Source organism: Mastigoproctus giganteus, chromosome 7 (assembly GCF_048544385.1).
Source record: "Mastigoproctus giganteus isolate SK-2022 chromosome 7, ASM4854438v1, whole genome shotgun sequence".
NCBI lineage: Eukaryota > Metazoa > Arthropoda > Arachnida > Uropygi > Thelyphonidae > Mastigoproctus > Mastigoproctus giganteus.
The window spans coordinates 220675737-220694258 of record NC_143581.1 but is presented as its reverse complement, the minus strand read 5'-3'; the positions used below and the strand labels follow the sequence as shown (position 1 = coordinate 220694258).

At 36.2% G+C, this 18522-nt stretch overlaps 1 protein-coding gene across 1 annotated transcript in view; it reads left to right on the top strand.

The window, feature by feature from the left end:
* The window catches only part of LOC150083706 (uncharacterized), a 189029-nt gene that overhangs the window by 141156 nt on the left and 29351 nt on the right, over nucleotides 1–18522 (top strand). The window contains exons 15-16 of the mRNA XM_090378576.1: nucleotides 3788–3926; nucleotides 16922–16996. Coding sequence (XP_090234702.1) covers nucleotides 3788–3926; nucleotides 16922–16996 — 214 coding nt within the window. The remainder of the gene's footprint in view (nucleotides 1–3787; nucleotides 3927–16921; nucleotides 16997–18522) is intronic.

Below are 18522 nucleotides of genomic sequence, written 5' to 3'. Positions count from 1 at the left end.
TTCTATACAGTGGGACCAACAGCAAATTCAAAATGGGAAGCATTCAAAGAACTTATCTTGGAAGCTACTAGGCTTCCAAGATAAGATAAGAATAATAAGAAATATTATTCAAGGTTTAGGCCTAAATGGATGTTAGATGAACTAATGAGACATATGACAGAGGAAAAAAATGCATGGGATACATATAAATTAACACGTGACACAGAAACCTATGATAGATATAAGTTAATCTGTAACCAAGTTACAAAGGAGGTTAGGCAGGCGAAGGCAGATTATGAGAAATCTTTGGCAAAGGATGCAAAGAAAAACAGCAAAGAGTTCTTTACTTATGTAAACTGTAGAAGGAAGGGGATGAATCAGATTGGTCCACTTGATATCGATGGTTCAACTGTTGATGATCCTGCTCAGGTAGCTAACAAACTAAATGAATATTTTGCATTGACATTCACACATGAGGAGTTATTCAGGGAGGGGAATGCCAGAGGTGTATTCAACTCTGGCAGTAAGCTAGATAATCTTGTAATAACTGAGAGTAAAGTGGAGGAGAAATTGTTGAAAATAAACACAAGAAAGGCACCTGGGGTGGATGGGATCTATCCAGTTATATTAAAGGAGGCAGCAAAGGAAATAAGCGGGCCCTTAGCCATAATTATGAAAGCTTCCTTGGACTCGGGGGAGGTACCCATAGAGTGGAGATGTGCAAATGCGACCCCAATTCACAAAGGAGGATCAAAGGCTGACACAAGTAATTATAGACTTGTGAGTTTAACTTGTGTTCCAGGAAAATTAATGGAGGCACTGGTTAAAGAAGCACTGCAGGATCATCTAGACAAGACTTCAGTTATATCTCGGACACAGCATGGTTTTGTTAAGGGGAAGTCTTGCCTGACCAATTTGATTGGATACTATGATGCAGTCACAAAAGAACTGGATGCAGGGAATAACTTTGATATTATATACTTGGATCTTAGAAAGGCTTTTGATACTGTTGCACATGGAAGACTGCTGCACAGATTGGAGCAGTGTGGCATTGGAGGCAAATTGCTGCTATGGATAAAGGGGTGGTTGAGGGGGAGAAGGCAGAGAGTGGTAATCAATGGACACTGCTCATCGTGGACTAATGTTATTAGTGGAGTCCCTCAGGGTTCAGTGTTGGGTCCATTATTGTTTTCTGTATTTATAAATAATATTGATGATGGTATATCAAGCTTAATGTCCAAGTTTGCAGATGATACAAAGGTTGGCAGGGTTGTTAAGGACACTACTGACGCTATGTTGCTGCAACAGGACCTGGAAAGGTTGAGCAGATGGGCTGAGAGGTGGCAAATGAAGTTTAACATTGACAAATGTAAAGTACATATGGGAAACAGCAACCCCAGAGCAGCGTACCAACTCTGTGGTACTACACTGACAGTGGTAGAGAATGAAAAGGACCTGGGGGTAATTGTGCAGGCAGATATGAAGTTCTCTGAGCAGTGCAGACAGGCTGCAAGAGTAGCTCATGGTGTCTTATCAATGATAGATAGGAATTTTTCTAGCAGGGATAAGGAGGTGATTATTCCCTTGTATAAGGCAATGGTCAGTCCACACCTTGAGTACTGTATACAGGTCTGGAGGCCTCATTTCAAGAAGGATATAGAGCTGCTGGAACGTGTACAGAGAAGGGCAACAAGATTAGTGAATGGAACAAAGGGTTGCTCTTACGAAGAAAGGCTTAAGTTTTGCAAATTACAGTGTCTGGAGACTAGGCACCGGTGAGGTGATCTGATAGAGGTGTATAAAGCCTTGAATGGTTTGATCATGTTCAATGCTGATGGGATTCTTCCTCTTGCTCAGAATAATCACCTGAGAGGGCATAAATTCAAATTGAGGAAAGACAGATGTAGGATTGATGTGTGGAAATTTGCCTTTAGCCAGTGGGTAGTTGGTTGGTGGAACAGACTTCCATCCCTTGTTGTGGAAGTCGATAGCCTAAATAAATTTAAGGCTCAGCTGGACAGGTATTTCGAACGAACGGAGGGGTGAAGTGAAATTTTTTTTTTTTTTTTTTTTTTTTCTGGCTGATGCTGTATAAGCTTGCTTTCTTGCATCATATGCCTCTACTAATGCTAATAATTAGTTTTATTGCAGCACTTGTCGCGTGTGCAATAAACTAATCACAAACGACCTTCATATATATGCCGTAATAGCGTTACGTATGTGGCTGACACGGATTCTCAAGAAATAAACTGACATATGTGGCCACATTGGCCACATATATCCAACATAAAAAAAGACTTTTTTTATTATTTTTTTATTTTAAGCGAAAAAACGACAACACTGACATTACAATATTTATTTCAGAATTACTAATCAAATTATTTCCTAAATATTTTTTGGTCCCTAGGGAATTTTTTTCATAAACTAGCTTAGCAGTCAACGTGTTAAAGGTAGAAGGAGGTGGTTAGCTGTTGGGTAAAATGCATGTGCTAAAATAACCACCGGTGATCCGGCAAATTCACTAATCCGGCACCCCACAGGTCCCAACGCTGCCAGATTAGTGATGGTCGACCTGTATAAATAAACCTAATTGACTGAGTTTCTCTGAAGATGAGTAATATAAATAAAAATATCACCACTGGATTATTGCTGATGGGATGTACATTGAAGATTGTTAATCCATTGCAATGTTTCAAGATAGCTAAAAGTTGTTGGTTGATGGATTTCTCCATTACTTGGGAAAGAGTTGAGGTAAGTGCAGTTCTATGATAACTTGAAGGGAGAGATTTATCATCCTTTTAAGGCATTGCTTAGTCACGATCTGATTTTCATACAGAGGAAAAACAATGGAATACGAGAATATAAAAAGATGGCACAAATCCGGCACCCTACAGGTCCCAACGCTGCCGGATTAGTGATGGTTGACCTGTATAAATAAACCTAATTGACTGAGTTTCTCTGAAGATGAACAGGAGCTTGAAGTACAGGTTTTAAAAACAAGTGGAGAAAAGCTATCAGGGCTTGGAAATTTATTGCCAAGATTGTTTAGGATTCTCCTAATGTCTCTGTCAGAAGACCAAAGGAGATATTGAATCTTGTGTTCAGTATAGTAGGAGGAGAAGATTTATCAAGGTCATTCATCCAAGTTCATTCATTCAAAATGTTAATAAATTTATTTTGAAGTAGGGATGTATTGGAATCATCTGGATGTAACAGAAGAATGTGTCAGGTTGGATGGAAGTTGTAACCAATAGCATTGGCAGGAGACCTGACTGCTATTTGGATAAGAAGCAAGTGTTCTATTTTTAGTCATTTTAAAATCAAGTTTGGATTTGTTAATAATTTGTTCACAACAACTGAAGTAAAGCCTAAAATAAAGTTCACAACAACTGTTGTGCACTTTACTTTAGGCAGAAAATGAAGGTGGAAATTTGATACAAGCTAGTTGCATATATACTATTTTCCTATCTTGAACAGTCTTTTCACATTTATCGAGAAAACAGATTTAGAAGGAAGAGAGTTTATGGTAGAAAGGAATAAAAGGTTAGATTTCTACATTGAATAATTTCACTAACATGGTCTGAGCAAATATTTGTATCATTTAGAAAATTTATAACGGTAATCCAAGGGGAAAAAGGAAGAGAAATCATACAGATCATCTCATTTTGCATTTCTCTGATGCCATTTGATTATGAAATGGCATCAGAGAAATTTTCATTTGATTATGAAAACATATTCATAATCAAATGACACGATTATGAATATGTTTTGTAAATTTGAATTAGTAAATTGTCCTTTTTTATTGCAGATATATGGGCCATAGGTTGTATATTTGCAGAACTACTCACATCCGAACCAATCTTCCATTGTCGTCAAGAAGATATAAAGACGAGTAATCCCTATCATCATGATCAGTTAGACCGAATATTTAACGTTATGGGCTTTCCACAAGGGGTAATTTCCCTGTGGTTGATTTAATAAGTCTTACTCATTTATTTAGTGAATTTACCAAATAGAAGTTATCAGCTTAAAAATTTGAAATTGGTCTTAAATTAAAATCTTCTTTTATTGTATACAAAAAACTACCTTTTCTTTTAAAGTTATTCATCAAAATGAATGAATTCATATTTTATGGATAATTGGAAATGTGCATTACTGAATTGAATTTTAGGTTCAGTGTTGTGTGAAGTGAGAAATTGGGTATTTTTATTTTGAGGTTGTGCTGAATTCTTTAAACTTTTGTTACTCTTAAATGATGGGTATTGTATCTACTGACAGAAGTTCGAGGAAATATATCTGTTGGCAAGCAAGGTTTTGAAATGAGTTCTCAAAATTTATTTTTGAAGGTTTTCTTTTTGAGTTCTCAAAAAATAAACTTTCAGAATTTTCGATTTCTTATAGCAAACATGCTTTCATTTAGTTATTGTTTACAGAGAAATCAATTTGCTGTATAGTACTAAACAGGCAGCAAGGAATGGATTGGCTTGGCTGCATAATTAACGCTGCTCACATATATAGCATCATTAAGAGTGATGTCACATTTTCACTATTACCTGAGGTTTTTGGTTATGTGACCTTCTATTGAAGGGAATGCTGCATACCTTTACTGCTTTCTTTACAGTCCATTATGCAGTAATAAAAACCACAATATGAACTTTTAAAAGAAGAGCTAAAATAAAAAAAAAAAGAAGCAGAATGATTCTTTATAAATATTTTACTGTAATATGCCACTATTTGAGGTGTGAAAAATGACTGAAAGAATTAAGTTGTCTTATAATGTATAAGATAGCTTTGTTTTATATATGATTAAGCTTGAATTTTCAAGGCAATAAATAGGATTCAAATTGATTGTGTCAGACATATGGTATGCAGTTATAAAATTACCTTCTGCTTGTTATTTTTGCACGATCTGATACTTGCTCGCATGAAGTGTGATATACACCGATGAGCCAAAACAAACCCAACAAACCCAAATCACGTTAAATTTATGATTTATTTTGATTTATAATTACATATTAATATTATGTTTAAGGATTTTATTACATACATTCTGTAAGACTTTGTGATTATTGGACAATTTTAGTATTAAATTACACCAAGAGCCAAAACATTATGACCAGCGAGTCGTTGTGCAAATCGGAGCAACTGCAGGTGAACTACAGCACGTGTGCGGGTCGGGACACGGTATAAAAAACACCTGATACTGTGTTCCGTTAATCAGTGTTACTCTTGTTCTTCAGATGGGAAAGGCAGCGGACTTAAGCAAGTTTGACAAAGGCGAAATTGTAATGGCCAGACGACTGGGTCAGAGCATATCCGAAATGGCGTGGCTGGTGGGGTGCTCATGGTCAGTCCTGGTTAGTACCTGCCAAAAGTGGTCCGAGGAGGGAAACCCACGAACTGCCGACAAGGTGTTGGACGACCACGGCTCATTGATGCTCGAGGTGCGAAGGCTCTCCTGGATCGTACGTGGCAACAGAAGGCCGACTGTAGCACAACTCGCCAGTAATTGGAATGCTGGTGACCGGAGTAATGTGTCACAACACACAGTACATCGAACCCTGCTGAAATGGGTCTGTGCAGCCGCAGGCTATTCGCAGTTCCTATGCTAACCACACTGTTCACTGGCAACAGCGCCTACAGTGTACACGCGAGCATTGAAACTGGACCTTGAGTGATCGGAAGAAGGTTATCTGGTCTGATGAATCATGTTTCCTGTTGCACTATGTGGATGGCCAGGTACATGTGTGTCGTTTACCTGGGAAAGTGATGGTGCCCGGATGCATCATGGGAAGAAAACAAGCTAGTGGTGGCGGTGTCATGCTTTGGGCGATGTTCTGCTGGGATACCTTGGGCCAATCATCCATGTGCCAGGAACTCTGACATCTACCACCTACCTAAGCATCATTGCTGACCAGGTACACCCTTTCATGGCAATGGTCTTTCCCTCTGGCAGTGCTGTCTTTCAGCAGAATAATGCGCCATGCCACGCCCCCCGGATTGTTTGAGACTGGTTTGCGGAACATGATGAATTCCAGGTATTGCCCTGGCTTCCAAATTCCTCAGACATAAATCCCATCGAGCATCTGTGGTTTGTGTTGGAACTGCAACTCCGATCTGCGGCATCTCAATCATGGACCTTACAGGAGTTGAGGGATCTGCTGGTTACGTGTTGGTACCAGATACCACAAGACACATTTAGAAATCTTGTAGCATCCATGCCTCACTGGGCACGAGCTGTTTTGGCTGCATGTGGAGGACCAACATATTAGGTAGATGGCCATAATGTTTTGGCTCATCGGTGTACATACTTGCTTGTATGATACTTGGTCCATGAAGGCTAAATAAAGCTAAATAAAAACACACACATTTAGGTGCCTCCGTAGCCAGGTGGGCAGAAGCAGCAGTGCGTAGCACACGCTTCTTGATTAGACCGGGGTTCGAGCCCATGACCACCAAATACGAAGGATGCGGAAAGCTCAGGGAATGACCACCGCATATCCCCGGAGCAATATGGCCTTAGTTGCTAATATTTCTAAAAACCAAATAACAACAACAACACACACATTGGTTTCTGAAACTTAAGCTGCAGTCACACGGTAGAATACCATAGATCGGTAAATATAAAATTAGTTAAGTTTCATTAATGATATTCATTGGTTAATGATGATTGTATTGACAGAGTAAAGTGATGATGATGAATATACCTACATAAATTACAGAAGGCATTATACTGGTCAAGAATAAAGACATGGATGAAGGGAGAATTGCTGGTGTACAGGGGTTATGGTTCCACCTAACTGCAGTATTGGATTCTGAGTGATGATTGATGTTGTTGATAAAGCTCTGAAAATGTCCAGGTGGCAGTGATGCTTACTGACCCCAGAGCATTTTTATACTTCTGAAGGGATAGCAGAGGTTGGAAAAGGCTAGCAATACAACTCCCAAGAGCACCACAACTATGTAGTAGTGGCAAATGATGCAAGAAAGCAATCTTATATAGCACCAGCCAAAAAAAAAAAAAAAAATAATAATAAAAAAAAAACCCTTACACAGTTCACCCACCTATACCCTCCCAGAATTTGTCTGTTCCAACAATCAACCACCTTCTGGCTGAAGGCAAACTTTCACACATTTATTCTGCAGTCATCCTTCCCCAACTGGAAGTTATGCCCCCTCATGTGGGTAGTCTCAGCAAGCGGAAGAATGCATTAATATTCAGTTTACCAATTCCATTCAAGGCTTTAAACACCTCAGACAGATCTCTCCGCAGGTGCCTAGTCTTGAGACGCTGCAGTTTGCAGAACTGAAGCCTTTCTAGGTAAGAGCACCCTTTTGTCCCCTTCACCAGTCTTGTTACCCTTCTTTGCACCTGTTCCGGCAGATCTACATCCTTTCTGAAGTGAAAGTGATTCTTCCAGACCTGTATACAAACTCCAGATGTGGCCTAACCATGGCCTTATACAAAGGGATAATTATCTCCTTATCCCTGTTAGCAAAGTTTCTGTATATCATTGACAAAACCCTGTGAGCTGTCCTGGCAACGTGCCTGCGTTGCTCAGAGAATTTCATGTCTGACTGCACAATAACCCCCAATTCTTTTTAATTCTTTTTCCCCAATTCATTTCATTCCACACAGTTGATAAGTTACCCAATGGTTACTGCTGCCCCTGTGCATGTTTTTTGGGAATAAAATTGATAAATCATGCTGGTCATGCCACATAGATAATAGTGTTGCTTGGCCAGCATGAAAGAGCAAGCATATGATTAAGCATGTATTTTCAGTGCAAAAAAAATGGGATTTGACTTGATTAAACAAGTTTTGTGTGTGTTTTTCAGAAAACAGTGGCAGGTATAGATAAAATTTCTGATAAAATTAATTATAATTTTTTTTGAGTAGATACTACACAGAAGTGTAGTAACTGTGTAGTATTCTGATGCAGTTATTATACTTCTGTGTAGTAACTGCATCAGAATCCATGTACAGTCAGTCCTCGTATAACATGTGTTTACACTACACGAATTCGATCATACACAATTTATAAATAGGGGAATGATATCATATATAACACGAACCGAATTCGCTTATGCGTGATTTTCCTTTGTGTTTACAAGAAATGGCAGTCGAACTTGGAATCACCCTAACTGAATGCAACATGATAGGAATGAAGAGAAGATTCTTAAAATGTATGTTTTTTATATCAGTGAAGGGGAAACACATTTCACCATAATAAGGTAAAAACTCACACAATTCCAGCTATCGGTATTATCGCAAATGCCATTAGATCGAATTTACTACCAGTTTATAACAGATTCCACTAGCAGAAACGCAACTGGAAATTATTTTTGTTTTATGGTTGTAACCCCCAGAAATGTGCTTTAGTAAAATGTGAGGTGTTAACAGTGTATCTCTGCCTTTACGGTGTTGTTTATTCAGTTGCTTACACACTAAAAATTAGTAAAATACTTAAAAGGTGTGAAAAGGAACTTTCTTGGTGAAGACACTACAGATTCAGAGAGAAAAATAAAAGCAATATCGATAAACAGAGGCGGACTGGGTCAAAAATTCTTACCCGGGAAAATTTGTAGTAGCCTCATACTATGGTTTATGGCCAAAATCACATTGGCCTCCGACCCACTGGGGTTTCCCCGGTAAGGCTTATGGCCAGTCCACCTCTGTCGATAGAGAACAAATATGACATTGTGAAACACTGAGCGAAATGAAAGACCATGTGATAGTGCACGTGCTACAGGCCTAAATGAGGCAACACCGAGAATTAGAAAGGATGCAGAGAAAATAAAAACAACTTTCATAGCAGGAACAACTCAAAGTGTAATTAAAATCCGTTAGATCAAGACACAAAGAATTGGAAGAGATGGAATGGCTGTCATCTGTTTGGATAGAAAATCAAACAAAAAAACAAGTTTGCTTACGATAGAAGCAAAAGCATTAGCAATATTTTATTATGATAGTTCGATTAATTACGATAGATATATTACGATTATTTATTGTGTTTGGTAATGTTTTGATTACAAATGTGTGTTCAGTCTTGGGTGGTTGGCACCTAACCGTATTTTTCCCACAGGCCTTTTGTTTATATTGCATGATTTTGCATTGCATGAGGGTTTCTAGGAACACAACTATCGTGCTATACGAGGACTGACTGTATATGGGTTGGTAAGTCCATCTAAAGATTGGTATACCTATGCCTACACACACCACCCCACCTCCATTTCTCTGTTAATATATTAAAAGGTATACCTTGTCATGATATGTTATTAGGGAAATGCTATGTCCCCAGCTCTTTCCAGATCTCAAATCATTCTGTGGACTCATTGGTGAATGATATTAGTTTTGGGTCCAAGTAATATGCTGTCTGTTTTTTTAAATTACTAAATGTTCCATATCATTTGAATACTGTACATTTGATATATAGGCATTTAATGATTTCAGACACAAAAAAAAAAGCTATAGTTTTTACAGTACAGATGGTCAGTGCAGTTTTTCTGTTTTGTTTTTGAAGTGCCTACTTCTCTTTCTTGAAATTATTGTTGTGGTGGCATCATACTTTAGTCAGTAGGTGCTGTGATAAGTTAACATTTAAGGTCAAACAAATTGCACTTGGATTTTGCAAATGCTACTTATGATTTGGAGATCCTTTTATATGGCCTGATATAAAGTGATTTTATTGAGAAATTTTTTAAAAAATGCTTGTATATCAAATATGATAAATATCAGTGAAGATTATAATTATGATTTGTAAGGTGCCAAGTGAAAGTGATCTTCATTCTGAGCTTATGTAAAGTCACTTATATAGGATCATCAAGAAATTGTGACAGTTTTGAATATCTATAATTTTTGATGCCATTGGTGTCATTAAACATGTAAAACATGGGAGTATTTTTGTTGGTAAATGATGCTGTTTACCAACAAAATCGTTTTGTTGGTAATCTCGGTGGAAAAAATTCTTTAAACAAGATGGAGTACACTACTGAATAGCATGTTTTTTGTGTGAAAACACTTTGCCAAACAGGAATTTTTGTTACAATAAAGCTTCAGTTTAAAGTAAAATTTGGTTACAGAAAATATTCAGAAAGATCAACAATTTTGTGGTTAGTAAAGAACTTTGAACATTCTGGCTCTCTGATAGACAGTAAGAAGCAACTTTTGGCAGAAATAAAACTGAGGACGCCTGAAAATATTGCCCGTGTACAGGAAGCAATTAGGCTACACAAAAAATAAGTGATTATTTTCTATGTAGCCCAAGGAAATCTGTTAAGCAGTCATTATAACAGCAGGATTTAAAACATATCTACTCTAAGACTTCACTCTTTCACTCTTCTCAGACAATGTTCTTAACATTGTCTGAGAAGAGTGAAAACTGTTTTCTTCTGGTGCATGACTGATCTTTACAAAGATCAGTCATGCACCAGAAGACTGATCAATGATCAACTGGTCATGACTGATCAATCCATGACTGATCTTTACAAAGAAAGGCAATTTGCCTTTCATGTTCTTTTTGTCAGTATTTGGAAAATGACACGGGTTATTTGCCGCATGGTTTGCTGGCAAAGTGCACTTCTGTCTTGTTAACTCAGTTAACACAATGTATATTAACAGAAATCTCCCCCCCCCCCCAATATCGTTATGGAGACACCTTTTCATCCTGAAAAATGCATGGTGAGTGCAATTTCATCAGCTGAAATCATTGAACTATGCTTAATTGAATAAAACAGTAAGTGTAAAACACTACTTACATTTTGCCTAACTCTTCAAGATATAGGATTGAACATGGAAGAAACATTTTTCCAACAATACAGGTCAAGGCCACATATGGCAAATGCATTTCATTTCCTGAAGGAATATTTTAATGAGTAGGGTCATCTCTAATTGATATGGGATTAGGTTGTCTTAGTTACCATCAGTGGTGAGCTGTGAATATTTTAACAATGGGCTTGCAGTTTTTCTGACTTTCTACTGATTAAATTTGATTGGTCACGGAAGCGACATCATCCACGGCTTCCACCAGAGGTGCTTCCCACGCGTGCATGTGACTAGTAGTGTGATTAGTGTGTGACGCATTTTTCGCGACCAGTATGATATCTCAAGTCAGGTGCAGATTTAGGGAGGTGGACAGAAGGGGCTTATTCCCCTCTTAACCATGTGTATAAGTGTATGTCTATAATTTTGCTAAAAAAAAAACACTCATAAACCTGGTTGTCATGCTTCTCTTTACGATGATACCTGGATATGATAGTGTCTGGAGTTCTAACTTTTTAGAATTTTTGAAGAGTATGACTCACAACATACTTCCTAAAGTTAGTACTGCAGTAAGTATGATTGCAACAATACATGTATTTGTCATATGACTGGCCACCTTCGTAGCCAGGTGTGCAGGAGCAGCAGTGTGTAGCACACGCTTCTTGATTAGACCGGGGTTCGAGCCTGTGACTACCAAATACGGAGGATGCGGAAAGGTCAGGGAATGACCACCGCATATCCTTGGAGCAATATGGCCTTAGTTGCTAATGTTCCTAAAAACCAAATAAACAAACAAACAAACAAGTCATATATGATATGTACAAGTATTTGTCAACAATTTCTTTTTTTTTTTTTTCATCTCTCATTTTTGTTACATTCCATTGTTGGGTGCCCCTAACAGCCGCATGCGTCATTTCAACTACAAGATCGGTACTTTAGTCGATGCTGTTTTCCAGAGACATTTAGATACATTGCAATCGCAAGTACAGTCAGTCCTCGTATAACACGTGTTTACACTACACAAATTCGATCATACACGATTTATAAATAGGGGAACGATATCTTATATAACACGAACCGAATTCGCTTATGCACGATTCGCCTTTGTATTTACAAGAAATGGCAGTCGAACGCAGAATCACCCCAACCGAACGCAACATGATAGGAACGAAGAGAAGATTCTGAAAATGTATTTATGTTTTTTATATCAGTGAAGGGGAAACACATTTCACCATAACGTAAAAACCAACACAATTCCAGCTATCGGTATAATCGCAAATGCAGTTAGATCGAGTTTACTACCAGTTTATAACAGATTCCACTAGCAGAAACGCAACTGGAAATTGTTTTTATTGTTTTATGGTAGTAACCTCTAGATATGTGCTTTAGTAAAATGTGAGGTGTTAATAGTGTATCTCCACCTTTACGCTGTTGTTTATTCAGTTGCTACACGCGCGCAGCTATGTTTATGTGTATCAAACGTGCCTCCTCGTTTTGTAATTGCGCTTTGTTCCCTAAAAATGAGTAAAATATTTAAAAGGTTTTGAAATGGAAGCGTCCTGGTGAAGATACTGCAGATTCAGAGAGAAAAAGAAAAACAATATCGATAAACAGAGGCGGACTGGGTCAAAAATTCTTACCCGGGAAAATTTATAGTGGTCTCATACTATGGTTTATGGCCAAAATCACACCGGCCTCTGGCCCACCGGGGTTTCCCCAGTAAGGCTTATGGCCAGTCCGCCTCTGTCGATAGAGAAAAAATATGAAATTGTGAAATGCTTTGAGCGAAATGAAAGACCATGTGATATTGCACGTGCTACAGACCTAAATGAGGCAATGCCGAGAATTAGAAAGAATGCAGAGAAAATAAAAACAACTTTGATAGCAGGAACAACTCAAAGTGTAATTAAAATCCATTAGATTAAGACACAAAGAATTGGAAGAGATGGAACGCCTGTCATCTGTTTGGATAGAAAATCAAACAAAAAACAAGTTTGCTTATGATAGAAGTAAAAGCATTAGCAATATTTTATTACGTAATAGTTGTAAGAAAATATGTAAGTATTTTATTACGATTATTTATTGTGTTTGGTAATTTTTTGTTACAAATGTGTGTTCAATCTTGGGTGGTCGGCACCTAACCCCATTTTTCCCATAGGGCCTATTGTTTATATTGCACGATTTTGCATTGCACGAGGGTTTCTAGGAACGTAACTATCGTGCTATACGAGGACTGACTGTATACATCTCTTATTTTAGTTATTCATTGTATCTTGTCTTCCAGAAATTATGAAAACTTGTGAATGATCAATAAAATATTTAGAATAAAAAAGCTCTTTTATTTCATAATCAATATATACAAGTCAAAATACCTAAAACAAACACAAAGGATTTGTCACATAAGTCATCTATTGCCCATGCTCAGCACACGTGCAACTTTTTTATTCATCTTTTTTTTTTAACAATCAGGGAAATATAATGGATTCATTTTTTTCAGGAAAAAATAACATGAAATATTTCCCATATCACAAATAACAAAAACTGTCACAAAACTATTATAGGTACACAAAAATCACAGATTACATGAAAAAAAATTATTACAGAAATATTCAAGAAAAATTTATTCTAAAAATTGCCATATACAATTTACTTCTTTATTAATATTTGTTTTTGATCTTCTGTTTTGCTCAATAGCTGAGCGATGATTACAGAGGAATGATTTGACGTAACGATCCAGATCGAACTGAAGCAATGGTTTTCCATTTAGATGTATGGTCATCATAATTCTGCAACGTGTTTAATTGTCAACATTATTCATTCATTCACATAATATTATTCATTACGCTGAAAGCCTGCTCAACTTCAACACTGCTAATCACAATGGTTTCAAAGATATTTCTGGCTTTCTTAATTGAAAAGTGAATTTGGGAATTTCACTCGATTTTAAAGATAAACTGTCTTTGACAAAATCTCAAAAATTTCTTATTTGTTTTTCACCACCTTGCAACGGAGATGAAAGTTCTTTCATATTCTACGATTCCGGCTAGCATAAGTTTAAAATTTCTTTCAATTCCTCATCGTCAATAGTATAATTATTTTCTTTATTACTCTGTTGCATTAATAACTTACCCTTAATAACTTGTCATGAGGTAATTTTTTAAATGTGTTCTTACTTTCGATTTTGATTCGTTCAAATTCTTTTAACTTCAACATGCTGTCAATTTTAGCTTCATAATTTCCTTCAGAATTTTTTTAATTAGCGATAGCATTGATAGTTCGAATAATTAATTTATCTGTTTTTACCATAGTGGTTCTGTAAGCTTCTGAAAGGTAAGAGAGCTCCTGCAGGATGTCGATCATTAGTGCAAATCATTAAGAAATTTCAGATTGAAAAGTTGGTTTAATAATCCAGAATATTTAACTTATGATTCAAAATGGTTGCACAAAGAATAATTCCTCCAACCCTCAATTGCCGTCTGCAAGCTACAAGCTGCCCATCGTGGCCCGAACACATGAGCGATCTTTATAGTTTCCACATCAAGTTCTTTAGCAATAATCCTTAATTCGCTCTGGTTTTTTGGAGATTGGTGATATAATGCATACAGTTCCTTTTTTTTTTTTTTTAGTTATTGCCTGTATGCCATTATATTTTGGAACATTTTCTACACAGTGAAAGCCTTGACAAAGTTTCAAAATCTGCAAACATTTCATCTTCGTAACGTTTATATAAAATCTAGTTGCCTCATCCCCACCTTGATGTCGCTACTCTCACTAGTGCTTTGAATACTGTGCAAAATATTGGAATCACTCGGATATTCAGCTACTGTGACCATATAAACATAGACGAAGAAATTTACTAGAAGGCGTGAATCACTCACTTCTCTGAAAATATATGCCTGTTTGTGGGAGTAAAAGGGAACCACAACACATGTTGACCAGAGGCTATTATCCGTGTCAGGAATAAGCCTTAATCCTCTGACTGGCTATAGAAAGCATATTGACTAGCGCGACATTAACATTATTAGCTATATGGTGCAAGGAAGCCTGAGGCTTATGCTGCACCAGCCAAAAAACATTTCTGTGTTACCCTGAGAGAGAGAGAGAGAGAGAGAGAGAGAGAGAGAGTTCTTGATTAGACTGGAGTTCGAGCCGATCACCACCAAATACGGAGGATGCGGAAAGGTCAGGGAATGACCACCGCATATTCACGGAGCAATATGGCCTTAGTTGCTAATGCTCTTAAAAACCAAAAAAAAAAAAAAGAATGTCTGTCTGTCTGGTCTGTCTGTCTGTCTGTCTGGTCTGGTCTGTCTGTCTGTCTGTCTGGTCTGGTCTGTCTGTCTGTCTGTCTGTCTGTCTGTCTGTTGTAGAAGGGAATCACCAACTTGGCATAGGTTTTATGGACACCACTAACATTGTGAAACATAATCCCTTTCAGCCTTAATTCACGCTTTCTAATTACCTAAATTGCGTAAAGGCCGGAAGTGAGAACAATACGTACAAAGTTCTCTCTCGTAATCTGTCGTTATATGAAAATTTTCTTCATTCAATGGAAACTATTTTAAATGTAATTACCAAAAGGAATTTTAAAAAAAATTCGCTATAAAGAAGTTGGTTAAACAGAGGTCTGACTAATTAAATCAAAAATGAAGCAATTTTAAAATACATAACTGGTTGATTGCACCATTAAAATACTGGGGATGGGATCCCACTCGCACCACTGTAGTTTCAGCTCTGGATACTCAGTAATTGCATTCAGGATTTCATTCGTAAAATAAATGATCATCTCAACAATGGGCTTGTAAATTTAAAAAAAATAATAACAATGGGCTCTTGCGTGCCCATGTGAGCCCGCTATAGGTCACCACTGGTTACCATACTTTCCAGATCTGAATCCTTGATTATTTTCTGTCAAAATTCCTAAAGGACAATATCTACAGGAATAATTCAAAATGATAGCTGCTGTGGAGGGTATTTTTTTTTTTTTTTTTTGGTCCTTGCTTTTTCCCATTATATATGGGGTCAGGGTTTTTTTTTTATTGTTTTGGCATGCAATTTTTATGGCCGGATGCCCTTCCTGACGCCAACCCTCACCCTTTATCCAGGCTTGGGGATATGCGGTGGTCATTCCCTGACCTTCCGCATCCTCCGTATTTGGTAGTTACGGGCTTGAACCCCGGTCTAATCTAATCAAGAAGTGTGTGCTATGCATTACTGCTCCTTGCTACGGAGGCGCTCCTGTTGTGGAGGATATACCTCTTAATAAATATTGGCTGCAGTTGATAAACTTCAGTCAACATTTGTGGGGGATCACATTATGTAATATTTATTTTCTTGAATAATAAACTCCTATTTCTTATATGCTTGGTGACACAAAACTCAGTATATAAAAGTGTAGTACAGAATAGTCATTCAAAACAGTTGTCTTTTTGTGATGACTCTGTATAAGTCAAGTTATGATACAGATAAGAGTTGTGAGAAATGGGAGGGAGGGAATAAAAAATATAATTATTCATTAGTTTTTTTATATTCAGAACATGAATTTAAAATCATGCTCACATTATAATTGCCATTATATGAATATTAGTAACAATATAAATAATATTAGTATTGAATATTAAAATTTAATATTCGATAAAAATATTAAATAGCAATATAACAATACATTAAATTAGTTCTCTTTGATTTCTTAAGATTGGTTACATGAAGAGAAACTTTTCTTTAAAATTTATTTTTTGCCATGTGAAATACACTACTTATTTTGCTAAACTTACTTCTGACACTAATTATCATGTGAATGGTTTTCAGCACAAAATATATATGAATTTTAAAATGGTGTATAATAAACATCCTTCATTTTTTTTATATCTGTCCTATGAATGAAAGATGTAAAAAAGTAAGTATTCATGGCACATTGCAGCATCCCATGAAGTGAGAAAGTTAGGGAGCTGGATATTAAATTTTTTTTTTTGGTATGGAAGAATTTAAAAGCTTTAAAATGACTGATTACTTATTAATTTTTGTTTTTATAATTATGGCAGAATATCTTATACAGTGTGGCATGATATATTAAATCCCATCCTTTTGTATACCAAAATATATGTAACTTAAAAGTATTGAAATTATCTTTTTAATAGAATATTTACTTCTGCTTCTCATTCAACTGTGATATCTTTTATTTTCAGAAAAGGATTGGGAAGACATTAAAAAAATGCCTGAGCATACAACTCTCCAGAAGGATTTTAAGCGCTCAAAGTTTGTATTTGTGAAATGTGTTTTTATATTCTGAATATAATTTTCTAGTTATAAATCTGTCTATTACTATGTGTTATTTTCTTTTAGTTTATAGTTTACGACTATTTATGGAATTTTTCTTTGACTAAGCTATTTCATTTATGCTTTAACATATTTGCTGTGTTGACATGTATAAGTGTTCAGTGGTACCCCAAGTGCTATGCTGTAATGTTTATATGTGTCTACATGTACAAGCATTCAATGGTACCCAAAATGCTGTGCTGTAATTCATATAGGTGGTCATTCTTAAGCAGTTAATATATGAGTGGTGTAAAAGTAAAGGCTTGTTTAATGAACTGCTTGATTTTGTCAGCACACTGATTGAACTCTGGGCTATTAGCAACAATGATTTGTTTGTTTTTAGCTTATTACAGATTTTTATTTTATTTATATACAGATAACCCTTGTATAACAGAGTAGTTTGGTTCCTACAAAATCTTGTGTAATGTGAAACCGTGTTATACGGGACTAAGAACAAGTACAAAAAGGGGGGAGGGTTAGTCTTACGTTCCAGAAGCTAACAAAAATACACCTTTTTTTTTTTTTTTTTTTTGTAAAATAATAATAAGAGTTTACCTCAATATAGTACGTAGAACACTTCCGTATGATACTCTCCAGAAATTAAAACGAAAAAATCGAAAAACCTACATAAAAAATAATTAAAATCAATTTAACGCAATTAAAAATCAATTTAATGCAATTAAAAATATTAAAAAGAATCTAACAAAAATATTCAAAACGATTTTCCTTCCTGAAGCTGACAACACTTTTCGACCGTATGTCATGATCACAGGAATGAATTTTCGTATGAATGAAGTTCCATTTGGTATTTTGGTAAAATACCAAATGGCTTAAGAAACTTTCCAAAGATTATTTTGTTTTCTTTATATATTGCACACTTATATACTTAAAAATATATAAGTGTGCAATAACTCTTTGAATATGTTCTGAAATCCTTACTAAAATTATAAATGTAAATAGAACATATGGAACAAACTGGATTTAGCTGCTATTGCCTCATCTTGTCAGGGAAAAACCTCACCTGACAAAATACAGAAGAAAAAAAAAAAAAAAACCTGACAAATACAAAATCTTTATTTTATAAACATTAGGTGGCTTCTTAAAACTTCTTGCATACACTTGAGAACATTTAGTTGTACTTTCTTTTTGCAGCAGTGTGGATGATGTGATGATGAGATGCAGTGTGTGGGAGCCCACGAATTCCGAATGCCAATACACAAAAGATAATAGACAGCTGTCTATTATCTTTTGTGTATGCTGTTAAAATATCCTTAAGGTTTGGTTCATTGATCAGCTTATCACATTGGCAGTTCTTGTGTTTCTTCACCCTTTGACCTTATATGAAATAGGATCAAAAAGTTTTAGGGATAGCCTTTTTTTGACACCATATACAAAAAAACTTTTTTTAAAATTTTATAAACCAGAATAATGTCTAGAATTTTTACGGTCGATCACTAATTGGTTTC